This window comes from Pseudophryne corroboree, chromosome 4 (genome assembly GCF_028390025.1).
Source record: "Pseudophryne corroboree isolate aPseCor3 chromosome 4, aPseCor3.hap2, whole genome shotgun sequence".
In the NCBI taxonomy this organism is placed as follows: domain Eukaryota; kingdom Metazoa; phylum Chordata; class Amphibia; order Anura; family Myobatrachidae; genus Pseudophryne; species Pseudophryne corroboree.
The window spans coordinates 321,472,355-321,484,847 of NC_086447.1; the positions used below are offsets into that span (position 1 = coordinate 321,472,355).

At 46.2% G+C, this 12,493-nt stretch overlaps 1 protein-coding gene across 6 annotated transcripts in view; it reads left to right on the top strand.

Annotated features, from left to right (window-relative positions):
• The window catches only part of ATP11B (ATPase phospholipid transporting 11B (putative)), a 264,318-nt gene that overhangs the window by 235,029 nt on the left and 16,796 nt on the right, over window positions 1-12,493 (top strand). For 3 of the 6 annotated variants that reach the window (XM_063916334.1, XM_063916335.1, XM_063916336.1), the window contains exon 29: window positions 664-749. The exons of the other annotated variants lie outside the window; for them this stretch is intronic. In XM_063916334.1, coding sequence (XP_063772404.1) covers window positions 664-749 — 86 coding nt within the window. The remainder of the gene's footprint in view (window positions 1-663; window positions 750-12,493) is intronic. 6 annotated transcript variants of the gene reach the window in all.

Consider the following 12,493-nt stretch of genomic DNA (forward strand, 5'->3'; position numbering starts at 1 on the left):
GTTGTGCCTCATATAGTTAACTCTGCCAGTTATGCCAAAGTTCTTCAATATATTACACCCATTTCTGTATATTAAAGCGCATATGAGTTTTGTATAATGGGCTTTCAATCCATTTCCAAATATATTGCGCTAATTCAAAAGCTGTTACGTATTAATGTAAATTTTTCAAACGTGCGTAATAAGTGTCAGTGAACGTGTAATTAAACAAAATAAACGTTTCAAGTGTACACACATAACTTACACTTTGCCTATTTTTTCTTTTTCTTGAAGATCACCATTTTTTTTATATGTAGAGGATTTAGTAAAATGTAGTATATCTTTTAAAGCTGACTAGGAGTTCTGAACTTGTGGATAAAGTTTGCCGACGTCATTACATGAAGTGCCCATTGTATTGGGTAGGGTGCTTGGCTTGCTGTTTGAGGTGATCAGAAGTTGACACCAATGTGTTGGGCATCAAATATACAAAGCTGTAATAATTCTGCATTGCACCAGTCAACTATAATTTTAAGTAATGATTTCATCTGTTTGTTTTTTCTGTATGTAACAACGTGAGATTGCAATTATTTCTTATGTATTTTGCACTTGAAATGTGTCTCCCTTGTATGATATGACTAATTGTTATTGATGTGTTGTGTGTTGCATACCTTTTCTGTCCACTTGTAGATGTATCCCAACAGAGTTACTTTAAGTGATGAATTCATCGCCCTGCAGCCTCTGTCACGGGCAAGGAATCAGCTGAGCAAAATTAGGTAGAGTAGGAGGGGAGGCTCCTCATCCACTTTTTGTTGCATGCTGAGGCTCTTCTAACCAGCACACACAGAGTCGGAGCAAGGCATGAGTACGATAATGTACTGCCAGCTGTTCTTCATGCAGTTTGTTTTATTTATTTTGCCAGGCCAGAGAGCCCTGCAACAAAAGTGCATGTTGTGTGTTATACTCCCTAGCATGACACTGTGATAACTGACCTCCTGTGCTTTTGTGTTTTGTTTCCTCCGCATGGTTTGAGTGCTTACTGATAGAAGGGAAACGCACAACTAATGGCTATGCTAGGGGCATGCAATCTAGTTCCAGGCTGCAGGAACATGTTTTATATACTTGTTTTTATAAGTGTACATTTCTCTGCAGTACGTGCTTAGGCTGTCTGGTGGGGTTTAGTTATGGATATTATCTGTTCTGCTGGAAATGTATTTTTATTTGTACTGTCCATTTTCATAATTAAGTCTCAGACTTAAAAAAATAAAAAAAATAGTCATGGGAATTGACGCATTACCTAAACAAGAGCGTTGCATAAATATCATATTTCTCTTACGTCCTAGAGGATGCTGGGGACTCCGTAAGGACCATGGGGATAGACGGGCTCCGCAGGAGACATGGGCACTTTAAGAAAGACTTTAGGTATGGGTGTGCACTGGCTCCTCCCTCTATGCCCCTCATCCAGACCTCAGTTTACTACTGTGCCCAGAGGAGACTGGGTGCATTACAGGGAGCTCTCCTGAGTTTCCTGTCAGAAAGTATATTTGTTAGGTTTTTTATTTTCAGGGAGCCTGCTGGCAACGGACTCCCTGCATCGAGGGACTGAGGAGAGAGAAGCAGACCTACTTCTGTGAGTTTCGAGGCTCTGCTTCTTAGGCTACTGGACACCATTAGCTCCAGAGGGATCGGTACGCAGGTCTCACCCTCGCCGTCCGTCCCAGAGCCACGCCGCCGTCATCCTCACAGAGCCGGAAGGTAGAAGCCGGGTGAATATGAGAAGAAAAGAAGACTTCAGAGGCGACAGAAGACTTCATGATCTGCACTGAGGTAACGCACAGCGGTGAAGCTGTGCGCCATTGCTCCCATACACCTCACACACGGCAGTCACTGTAAGGGTGCAGGGCGCAGGGGGGGCGCCCTGGGCAGCATATAAACCTCTCTCTGGCAAAAATATATATATATACAGCTAGGCACTGTATATATAAAGAGCCCCCGCCAGTTTTTAGAATATTTGAGCGGGACAGAAGACTTCTCCCTCAGCACTCACCAGCGCCATTTTCTCCACAGCACAGCGCTGAGAGGAAGCTCCCCGGACTCTCCCCTGCTTATTCCACGGTGAAAGAGGGTTTTGAAGAGGGGGGGGGTGGGGGCACATGATTTGGCGCATATATATATGTACAAACAGCGCTACTGGGTAAACATATATTTATATAGTGTTTTTCCCTGGGTCATATAGCGCTGGGTGTGTGCTGGCATACTCTCTCTCTCTCTCCAAAGGGCCTTGTGGGGGGAACTGTCTTCAGATATCAGGATTCCCTGAGTGTGTGGTGTGTCGGTACGCGTGTGTCGACATGTTTGAGGTAGAAGGCTTTCAGGGGGAGGAGGAGGAAAAATAAATGTGGTGTCTCCGTCAACAACGCCAACACCTGACTGGATGGATATGTGGAATGTTTTAAGTGCTAATGTAAATTTATTGCACAAAAGATTAAGCTGAAGCTAGGGAACAGCCAGGGAGTCCTCCCATGTCTGTCCCTATGTCGCAGGGACCTTCGGGGTCTCAAAAGCGCCCACTATCCCAAATAGTAGACACAGATACCGACATGGATTCTGACTCCAGTGTCGACTACGATGATGCAAAGTTACAGCCAAAATTGGCTAAATGTATTCGATATATGATTATTGCAATAAAAGATGTTTTGCGTATCACAGAGGAACCCCCTGTCCCTGACACGAGGGTACACATGTATGAGGGAAACAAACCTGAGGTAACCTTTCCCCCCTCACATGAGTTGAACGAATTATGTGAAAAAGCTTGGGAATCTTCAGACAAAAAACTGCAGATTCCCAAAAGGATTCTTATGGCGTATCCTTTCCCGCCAACGGACCGGATACGGTGGGAATCCTCCCCTAGGGTGGACAAAGCATTGACACGCTTATCCAAAAAGGTAGCGCTGCCATTCCAAGATACGGCTACCCTCAGGGATCCTGCTGACCGCAAGCAGGAGGTTACCTTGAAGTCCATTTACACACACTCTGGTACCTTACTCAGACCGGCGATTGCGTCGGCCCTGGTTTGTAGCGCTGTAGCAGCATGGACAGATACCTTATCAGCAGAAATTGAGACCCTAGATAAGGATACCATTTTATTGACCCTAGGGCATATAAAAGATGCGGTCTTATATATGAGAGATGCTCAAAGAGACATTAGTCTACTGGGTTCTAGAATCAACGCTATGTCGATTTCTGCTAGACGAGTCCTATGGACCCGGCAATGGACAGGTGATGCCGACTCAAAGAGGCATATGGAGGTTTTACCTTACAAGGGCGAGGAATTGTTTGGGGAAGGTTTCTCGGGCCTGGTCTACACAGCTACAGCTGGTAAATCAAATTTTTTGCCTTATATTCCCTCACAGCCTAAGAAAGCGCCACATTATCAAATGCAGTCCTTTCGATCACAAAGAAACAAGAAAGTACGAGGTGCGTCCTTTCTTGCCATAGGTAAGGGCAGAGGAAAAAAGCTGCACAACACAGCTAGTTCCCAGGAACAGAAGTCCTCCCCGGCCTCTACAAAATCCATTGCATGACGATGGGGCTCCGCTACATGAGTCCGCCCCAGTGGGGGCACGTCTTCGAGTTTTCAGCCACATCTGGGTACACTCACAGGTGGATCCCTGGGCAATAGAAACTGTTTCCCAGGGTTACAAGCTGGAATTCGAAGAGGTGCCTCCTCGCCGGTTTTTCAAATCGGCCCTACCAGTTCTCCCCCGGAAAGGGAGATAGTGTTAAATGCAATTCACAAATTGTATCTTCAACAGGTGGTGGTCAAGGTTCCCCTGCTTCAACAATGGAGGGGATATTACTCAACCCTGTTTGTAGTCCCGAAACCGGACGGTTCGGTCAGACCTATTTTAAATTTAAAATCCCTGAACCTATACTTGAAAAGGTTCAAGTTCAAGATGGAATCGCTAAGAGCGGTCATCGCCAGCCTGGAAGGGGAGGATTTTATGGTATCTCTGGACATAAAGGATGCATACCTTCATGTTCCCATTTATCCACCTCATTAGGCGTACCTGAGATTTGCGGTACAGGATTGTCATTACCAATTTCAGACGTTGCCGTTTGGGCTTTCCACGGCCCCGAGGATTTTCACCAAGGTGATGGCGGAAATGATGGTGCTCCTGCGCAAGCAAGGTGTCACAATTATCCCGTACTTGGACGATCTCCTCATAAAAGCGAGATCAAGAGAGCAGTTGCTGAACAGCGTCTCACTTTCACTGAAGGTGTTACAGCAACACGGCTGGATTCTCAATATCCCGAAGTCGCAGTTGGTTCCTACGACTCGTCTGACCTTCTTGGGCATGATTCTGGATACAGACCAGCAAAGAGTTTATCTTCCGATAGAAAAAGTTCAGGAACTCAGGACTCTGGTCAGGAACCTATTGATGCCAAAACAGGTGTCAGTGCATCACTGCACTCGAGTCCTGGGAAAGATGGTGGCATCATACGAAGCCATTCCCTTCGGCAGGTTCCATGCGAGGACTTTCCAATGGGACCTACTAGAAAAGTGGTCCGGGTCACATATACAAATTCATCAGTTGATCACCCTGTCCCCCAGAGCCAGGGTATCTCTCCTGTGGTGGCTGCAGAGTGCTCACCTTCTAGAAGACCGCAGGTTCGGCATTCAGGACTGGATCCTGGTGACTACGGACGCGAGCCTCCGAGGTTGGGGAGCAGTCACACAAGGAAGAAACTTCCAAGGTCTTTGGTCAAGTCAAGAGACTTGTCTTCACATCAGCATCCTGGAACTGAGGGCCATATACAACGCCCTACGTCAAGCGGAGACCTTACTTCGCACCCAACCAGTTCTGATCCAGTCAGACAACATCACCGCAGTGGCTCATTTAAACCGCCAAGGCGGCACAAGGATCAGAGTGGCAATGGCGGAAGCCGCCAGGATTCTTCGCTGGGCGGAAAATCATGTAAGCGCACTGTCAGCAGTGTTCATTCCGGGAGTGGACAACTGGGAAGCAGACTTCCTCAGCAGACACGACCTGCATCCAGGAGAGTGGGGACTTCATCAGGAAGTCTTCGCACAGATTGCAAGTCAGTGGGGATTGCCCCAGATAGACATGATGGCGTCCCACCTAAACAAAAAGCTACAGAGGTATTGCGCCAGATCAAAAGACCCTCAGGCGGTAGCTGTAGATGCCCCCTCAGGCGGTAGCTGTAGATGCCCTAGTGACACCGTGGGTGTACCAGTCGGTCTATGTGTTTCCTCCTCTTCCTCTCATACCCAAGGTGTTGAGAATAATAAGAAAAAGAGGAGTGAGAACAATTCTTATTGTTCCAGATTGGCCACGACGGACCTGGTATCCGGATCTGCTGGAAATGCTCACAGAAGATCCGTGGCCTCTTCCTCTACGACAGGACCTGTTGCAACAGGAGCCCTGTCTGTTCCAAGACTTACCGCGGCTGCGTTTGACGGCATGGCGGTTGAACACAGGATCCTAGCGGAAAAAGGTATTCCGGATGAGGTCATTCCTACGCTGATAAAGGTTAGGAAGGACGTGACAGCTAAACATTATCACCGTATATGGCGAAAATATGTTTCTTGGTGTGAGGCCAGGAATGCTCCTACGGAAGAATTCCATCTGGGCCGTTTCCTTCACTTCCTACAGACTCAAAAGGAATTGGCTTCTCTCCCAGAAGTACAGACTTTTGTGAAGGGAGTGCTGCATATTCAGCCTCCTTTTATACCTCCGGTGGCGCCTTGGGACCTTAACGTGGTGTTGAGTCGCACTGGTTTGAACCACTTCAAACGGTGGAGTTAAAATATCTCACTTGGAAGGTGGTCATGTTATTAGCCTTGGCTTCGGCTAGGCGAGTGTCGGAATTGGCGGCTTTGTCTCATAAAAGCCCCTATCTGGTTTTCCATATGGATAGAGCGGAATTGTGGACCAGTCCTCAATTCTTGCCTAAGGTGGTGTCATCTTTTCATATGAACCAACCTATTGTGGTGCCTGTGGTTACGCGAGACTTGGAGGATTCTGAGTCCCTTGATGTAGTCAGGGCTTTGAAAATTTACGTGGCCAGAACGGCTAGAGTCAGAAAAACAGAAGCACTGTTTGTCCTATATGCGGCCAACAAGCTTGGCGCCCCTGCTTCAAAGCAGACTATTGCTCGCTGGATCTGTAACACGATTCAGCAGGCGCATTCTACGGCTGGATTGCCGTTACCAAAATCTGTTAAGGCCCATTCCACTAGGAAGGTGGGCTCGTCTTGGGCGGCTGCCTGAGGGGTCTCGGCACTACAACTATGCCGAGCTGCTACTTGGTCGGGTTCAAACACCTTTGCAAAGTTCTATAAGTTTGATACCCTGGCTGAGGAGGACCTCCTGTTTGCTCAATCGGTGCTGCAGAATCATCCGCACTCTCCCGCCCGTTTGGGAGCTTTGGTATAATCCCCATGGTCCTTACGGAGTCCCCAGCATCCTATAGGACGTAAGAGAAAATAAGATTTTAAACCTACTGGTAAATCTTTTTCTCGTAGTCCGTAGAGGATGCTGGGCGCCCCTCCCAAGTGCGGACTACTTCTGCAAGACTTGTATATAGTTTTGCTTACATAAGGGTTATGTTATAGTTTTCATCGGTCTTGGACTGATGCTATGTTGTTTTCATACTGTTAACTGGTTAGTATATCACAACTTATACGGTGTGATTGGTGTGGCTGGTATGAATCTTGCCCTTGGATTAACAAAAATCCTTTCCTCGTACTGTCCGTCTCCTCTGGGCACAGTTTCTCTAACTGAGGTCTGGAGGAGGGGCATAGAGGGAGGAGCCAGTGCACACCCATACCTAAAGTCTTTCTTAAAGTGCCCATGTCTCCTGCGGAGCCCGTCTATCCCCATGGTCCTTACGGAGTCCCCAGCATCCTCTACGGACTACGAGAAAAAGATTTACCGGTAGGTTTAAAATCTTATTTTTCCTTTCACATGCAGGAGTGTTACAATTCATGATTGGTGAGGAGTTGTATGTGCAAATCTGTAGTTGTTAATTAAAGACTTAAGACATTTTAGTACATATTGGCATAGAGAGAAATGACAAAGGAATGGAATCGCAAAATAATGATTATTAGCTAATAATACTAATAGTAGATGAGAACATCTCGCCTCACAATTTTCATGGGCATAGATGTAAATTAACATAAGTATTTATTCGCACATGACCAAACATGATCAGTCCCAGCCATTGAATAATTCATAGCTGCCAACGTTTCTAAAATGACATTGGCTCTTGCAGGTTGTAGAGATTTGTCCCTGGAAATGTCGCTATTTGTTTATAGTCCAGCTAAACAGAATACTTTTCTTTCTTCTGTATGTAAGATGCTTTTCTGCTATCATTCCATTTAATAAGATGTTTTATAAATTATAGGTTTTTAAAAATATTCATCATTCACAAAATGATAATGTAACGAGGGAATGCAGTTCAGAGTGCTGTGATTCAGCTGCTGATTCTTTGTAGCCACTGTGAGTGATTTAGCTGCTGTCATTAGAAGTTGTGCAGCCACGCTAGGTGCTGTGTATATGTGTGTGTGTGTGTGTGTGTGTGTGTGCACACACACACAATATGGCCAAAAGGGGTTCAGTATGAATTACCGCATCCAGGATCAGTATACCGACTGTAACATCCCGGCCACCAGTATGCCGGCAGTGGCGCGAGCGCTAGAAAGCCCGTTGCGGGCTTGCTGCACTCGCCATGCTACGGGCACGTTGGCTCACTGCGCTTGCCACAGGTTATATTCTCCTTCTATCTGTGTCGTGGACACCCATAGAAGGAGAATAGCCTGTGGTGCCAGTACTCCAGCAACGGAATTTCGAACACTAGTTTGGATTCCGGCGTCAGCATTGTGACCGCCGGGATCCCGACTAGCTGTATTTTAACCACTTCCTGCCAAAAGTATTTGCCCACATCTGTTAGTTATTGAATTCAGGTGCTTCAGCCAGGCCCGTTGCCACAGGTATATAAAGTCAAGCACCTAGCCTTGCAGTTTCCATTTAAAAACATGTGTTACAAAGTGGGTTGTTCTGAAGAGCTCAGTGACTTCAAGCATGGTGCTGTTATAGGATGCCACCTTTGCAGTAAGACGGTTTGTGAAATATCATCCCTGTTGGATATTCCATGGTCAACTGTAAGTGATATTTTTAGAAAGTTAAAGCGTTTAGGAACACCACCAACTCATCCACAAAGTGGAAGACCACGTAAAATCTCAGAGTGCGGTCAATGACTGCCAAGACGCATAATTGATAAAACGCTCTGCTGATTCCATAGCTGAAGAGTTCCAAACTTCCACTGGCATTAATGTAAGCACAAAACTGTGCAGCGGGAGCTTAATAGAATGGGTTTCCATGGCCAAATAGCTGCATGCAAGCCTCACATCACCAAGTCCAATGCCAAGCATTAGGTGGAGTGGTGTAAAGCACACCGACACTGGACTGCGGAGCAGCGTAAACGTGTTCTGTAGAGTGACAAATCATGCTTCTCTGTTTGGCAGTCAGATGGTCGATTCTGGGTTTGGCAGATGCCAGGAGAACGTTACCTGCCTTATGCCAACTGTGAAGTTTGGTGGATGAGGAGTAATGGTTTGGGGCTGTTTTTTTTCACGATTTGGGCTAGGCCCCTTATCTCCAGTGAAGGGCAATCTTAATGCTTCAGCATACCAAGACGTTTTGGACAATGCTATGCTTCCAACTTTGTGGCAACAGTTTGGGGAAGGCCTATAGGACTAAAAAGATATAGTTGAGTTCAGTGTGGAAGACCTTGATTGGCCCATACAGAGCTCTGACCTCAAACCCAATAAGCACTTTTGGGATGAACTGGAATGGGAATTGTGAGCCAGGCCTACTTGCCCAACATCAGTGCCTAACCTCATAAATGCTCTACAGAATGAATGGGCACAAATTCCCACAGAAAACTACAAAATCTTGTGGAAAGCCTTCCAAGAAGAGTGGAACCTGTAATAGCTGTAAAAAGGGGAGCCAACTCCACATTAAAGTATATGTATTTGAATACAATTTTATTATAGTCCATGTTGGTGTAATGGTCAGGCGTCTGAATACTTTTGTGTAATAATCTAATCAATGTAACAGTAATATACCCCCAACACCCAGCATGGATGGGAAGATCCGTAGGATTGGCCCTTGTGTTCAGCAATATAAAATATTGAAAATCTGATCTGCAGTAAGAAGTCTTTCTGAATAAATATCCCATCTTGTAACCCTTATTAGAAAATGTATTGCCTAGCTAATACCTATGTATATGTATAAGAAAATACATGTTTATTAATAGGATATTTTGGATTTTTGGTGAGATAGTTTTCAGCTGTTGCTTACAGGTGCTATAGGTAAATAAACTCTATCTTGGATTTGATTTAGCTGTCCATGTTCATTCAGTGCTAGGTATACATAAATATGCTTCCTTTAATCTTAAAAATTCTGTAAATGGGATTGCTTGGCTTTACCATGTGTTTTCTAGGAGGGTTGCATTTAAAATAAATTACATTGTAGTGAGAGGGTTGGCAGGTTGGCTTGTGTTGCCACAAACTAAACACTGCTATGGCCAGGCACTGTATAAAATATTAGGTAAATTAGCAAATTGTGTTTTAATATACATATACAATATAATTTATTTTCTGCAGCAGGTTACATTGGTTTCCACAGGGAAACATCGGGGTGTAGAGTGGATCTTGATCCAGAGGCACCAACAGGCTAAAGCTTTAGGCTGTCCCAGGATGCATAATAATTCCGCCTGCAGGCACTGTGAGCTCAGTTTCGAGTTGGCAGCCCTGAAAAGTACTGGCTTTATCGTACTAAGCCGCTCTGTTGTTGCATTTGTGTACAATGTCTACCAAGAAAGGCAGTACGTTTGTGGACACTCCTGCATCATGCAGAGCATGCACCAAAGATTTACCTGAGGGGGACGTTTTGTATGATGGTCTGTGTACTATGTGTCATCCATCTCCCAGTCAGTCTGCAGCTTCTGTAACCAATCAGGAGCCACCCTGGGCTGCGTTCACAAACCTACTTGGTACTCTGGTGGAATGCCTTATGCCCCCTAAGGGACCACCTGTGCCATTACAGCCACAAATTGTCCCTATGTTTAATCCGCCTTAGGTGGAAAGTTTGTCTAACCAGTTGCAGCATTTAAATCAATCCTTGGTCAGATAAAAATCTACTCCAGGTCACTCCCGTGTTTTTTGGTCATCTAAGCGGGCTGCTTTCTCCTCACAATCCACAAATCTCTCAGATGTTTCATCTGAAGAGGAGGGGAAGCATACTGTCCTGTCAGACACTGAATCAGGTGTTTCTGATGAGGATTCTCCATTTCAAATTGACGTCCCTGCCCTAGTGGTTGCTATTCAGCAAATCCTACAAATCACTGATGATGAATATTCTACTACTGTGGCTAAGAAAATTGATATGTTTAAACGGCAGAAGGTGGTTAAAAATCTGTTACCCCATTCTGACCATTTGGTGGACATCAGGCAGGATTCCTGGTCTACTCCAGGGAAGAAATTTCCTCTGTCTAAACGGGCCTTGGCTTGCTGTCCTCACCCTGCAGGGTTATGTAACAAGTGAGAAATGTCACCGCCGGTGGATTCTCATGTCACCCGCCTAGTGGTGTCGTCTACTCTGCCCATCACCACTGTCACTTCACTGAAGGCACCGACAGATAAGCGTGTGGAGGGATGCCTGTAGTCTATTTCCTCCCTTACAGCTGCTGTACATAGACCCACTATTGCAGCCTTTTGGGCTGCAAAAGGTATTCTAAGTCTGTCCTGGCTCGCTGTATTCTGTGGTTGAGGTCATGGAAGGTGGATTAGACTCCAAAAAGACCTTGGAGGTACTCCCCTTTAAGGGGGACTTTTTGTTTGGGGAAGACCTAAATAGAATTGGCGGCTTCTAAGACCGCCTTTCTCTCAAATGCTAATCCTTCTGCACAGAAGGCTAAAGGTACCACTTTTCGTTTCTTTTGGCCTCCAGGGAAAGCAAAAGGTCAGGCATACCCGAGACAATCTTCTGCTCCCAAAACCACTAAGCCCAAGGCAAAGCAGGGAGGCCAACTTCTGCAGTTCACCCAAGTCTAGTTAAAGACCACTTCAGATGCATGGGTGCGGGAAGTTGTCTTTCACGGATATGCAGTCTCCTTCAAGAGACTTCCCCCTCGCCAGTTTTGCACCACGGTTATCCCTTTGGATCCATTAAAGGCGCAAGCTCTGCAAAAAGTTGTGAGTTCTCTCCTGAATATAGGAGGAGTTAGTGCCTGCAGAGAGGCAGAGGTTACTACTTGACCCTGTTTCTAGTTTCGAAACCCAATGGGTCTTTCCGGCCCATCCTCAACCTCAAATCACTGAACAAGTTTGTGAGAGTGTCCAAGTTCCATATGGAAACACTGCACTCAATTGTACTGGCTATGGAACCCGGAAACTATATGGTATCCCTGGATAATACAGGATGCTTACCTGTATATACCTATTGCCATGTCGCATCAGCAGTATCTACAGTTTGCTATTGGCACCCGTCACTATCAGTTCTAGGCTCTCCCATTTGGACTGGCTACGGCTCCTCGGATCTTCACCAAGGTCATGGCCGTAATGATGGCCCATCTCCGTCACCAGGGAGTCAGGATCCTGCCGTATCTGGACGACTTGCTGATTCTGGCAAACTCCCACAGTGTCCTCCTCCATCATCTGCAACTTGACGGTAAGCTTCCTACAAGCCCACGGGTGGCTCATCAATTGGAAGAAGAGGGGCACTCCTGGACACACACAGTCGGCGGCTATTTCTGTCTCCAGAAAAAGTCCTGAGACTTCAAGACAGGATAAGATGCTTTCTTTGGCGCCCCAGAGTGTCGATACATTCGGCGATGCAAGTACTTAGCCTGATGGTGTCGGCATTCGACATAGTAGAGTACGCTCAATTTCACTTCCGCCCTCTGTAGATCACTTTGACTCCGTAGGTTCATCTGTTGCTGGCCTGGTGGCTACAGGACCAGCAGTTAAGTAGGGGTCGTCCCTTCTGGATCTCCGACTGGGTCCTCCTGACAACGGACCCCAGTCTGAGGTGATGGGTGCGGTGTTGGAGCAACACTCTTTTCTGGGTCGCTGGACCAAGGAGGAATCACTCCTCCCAATAAACATTCTGGAGTTGCGGGTGGTGTTCAATGCATTGACCTTCACCCTGCCTCTGGTACAGAATAGGCCTGTTCAACTATGGCAAGACAGTGCCACCACGGTGGCATACATAAACCATCCAGGCAGCACTCGAAGCCAGATGGCCATGATGGAAGTGTCAAAAATCCTGTTGGGCGAAACGCCATCTGCCAGCCATATCGGCAGTGTTCATTTCAGGCGTCCTAAACTTAGATGCGGACTTCCTCAGTCGCCAGGATGTGCACGCCAGAGAGTGAAGTCTTCATCCAGAAGTCTTTCAATTCCTAGTAGACAAGTGGGGCCTACCATATGT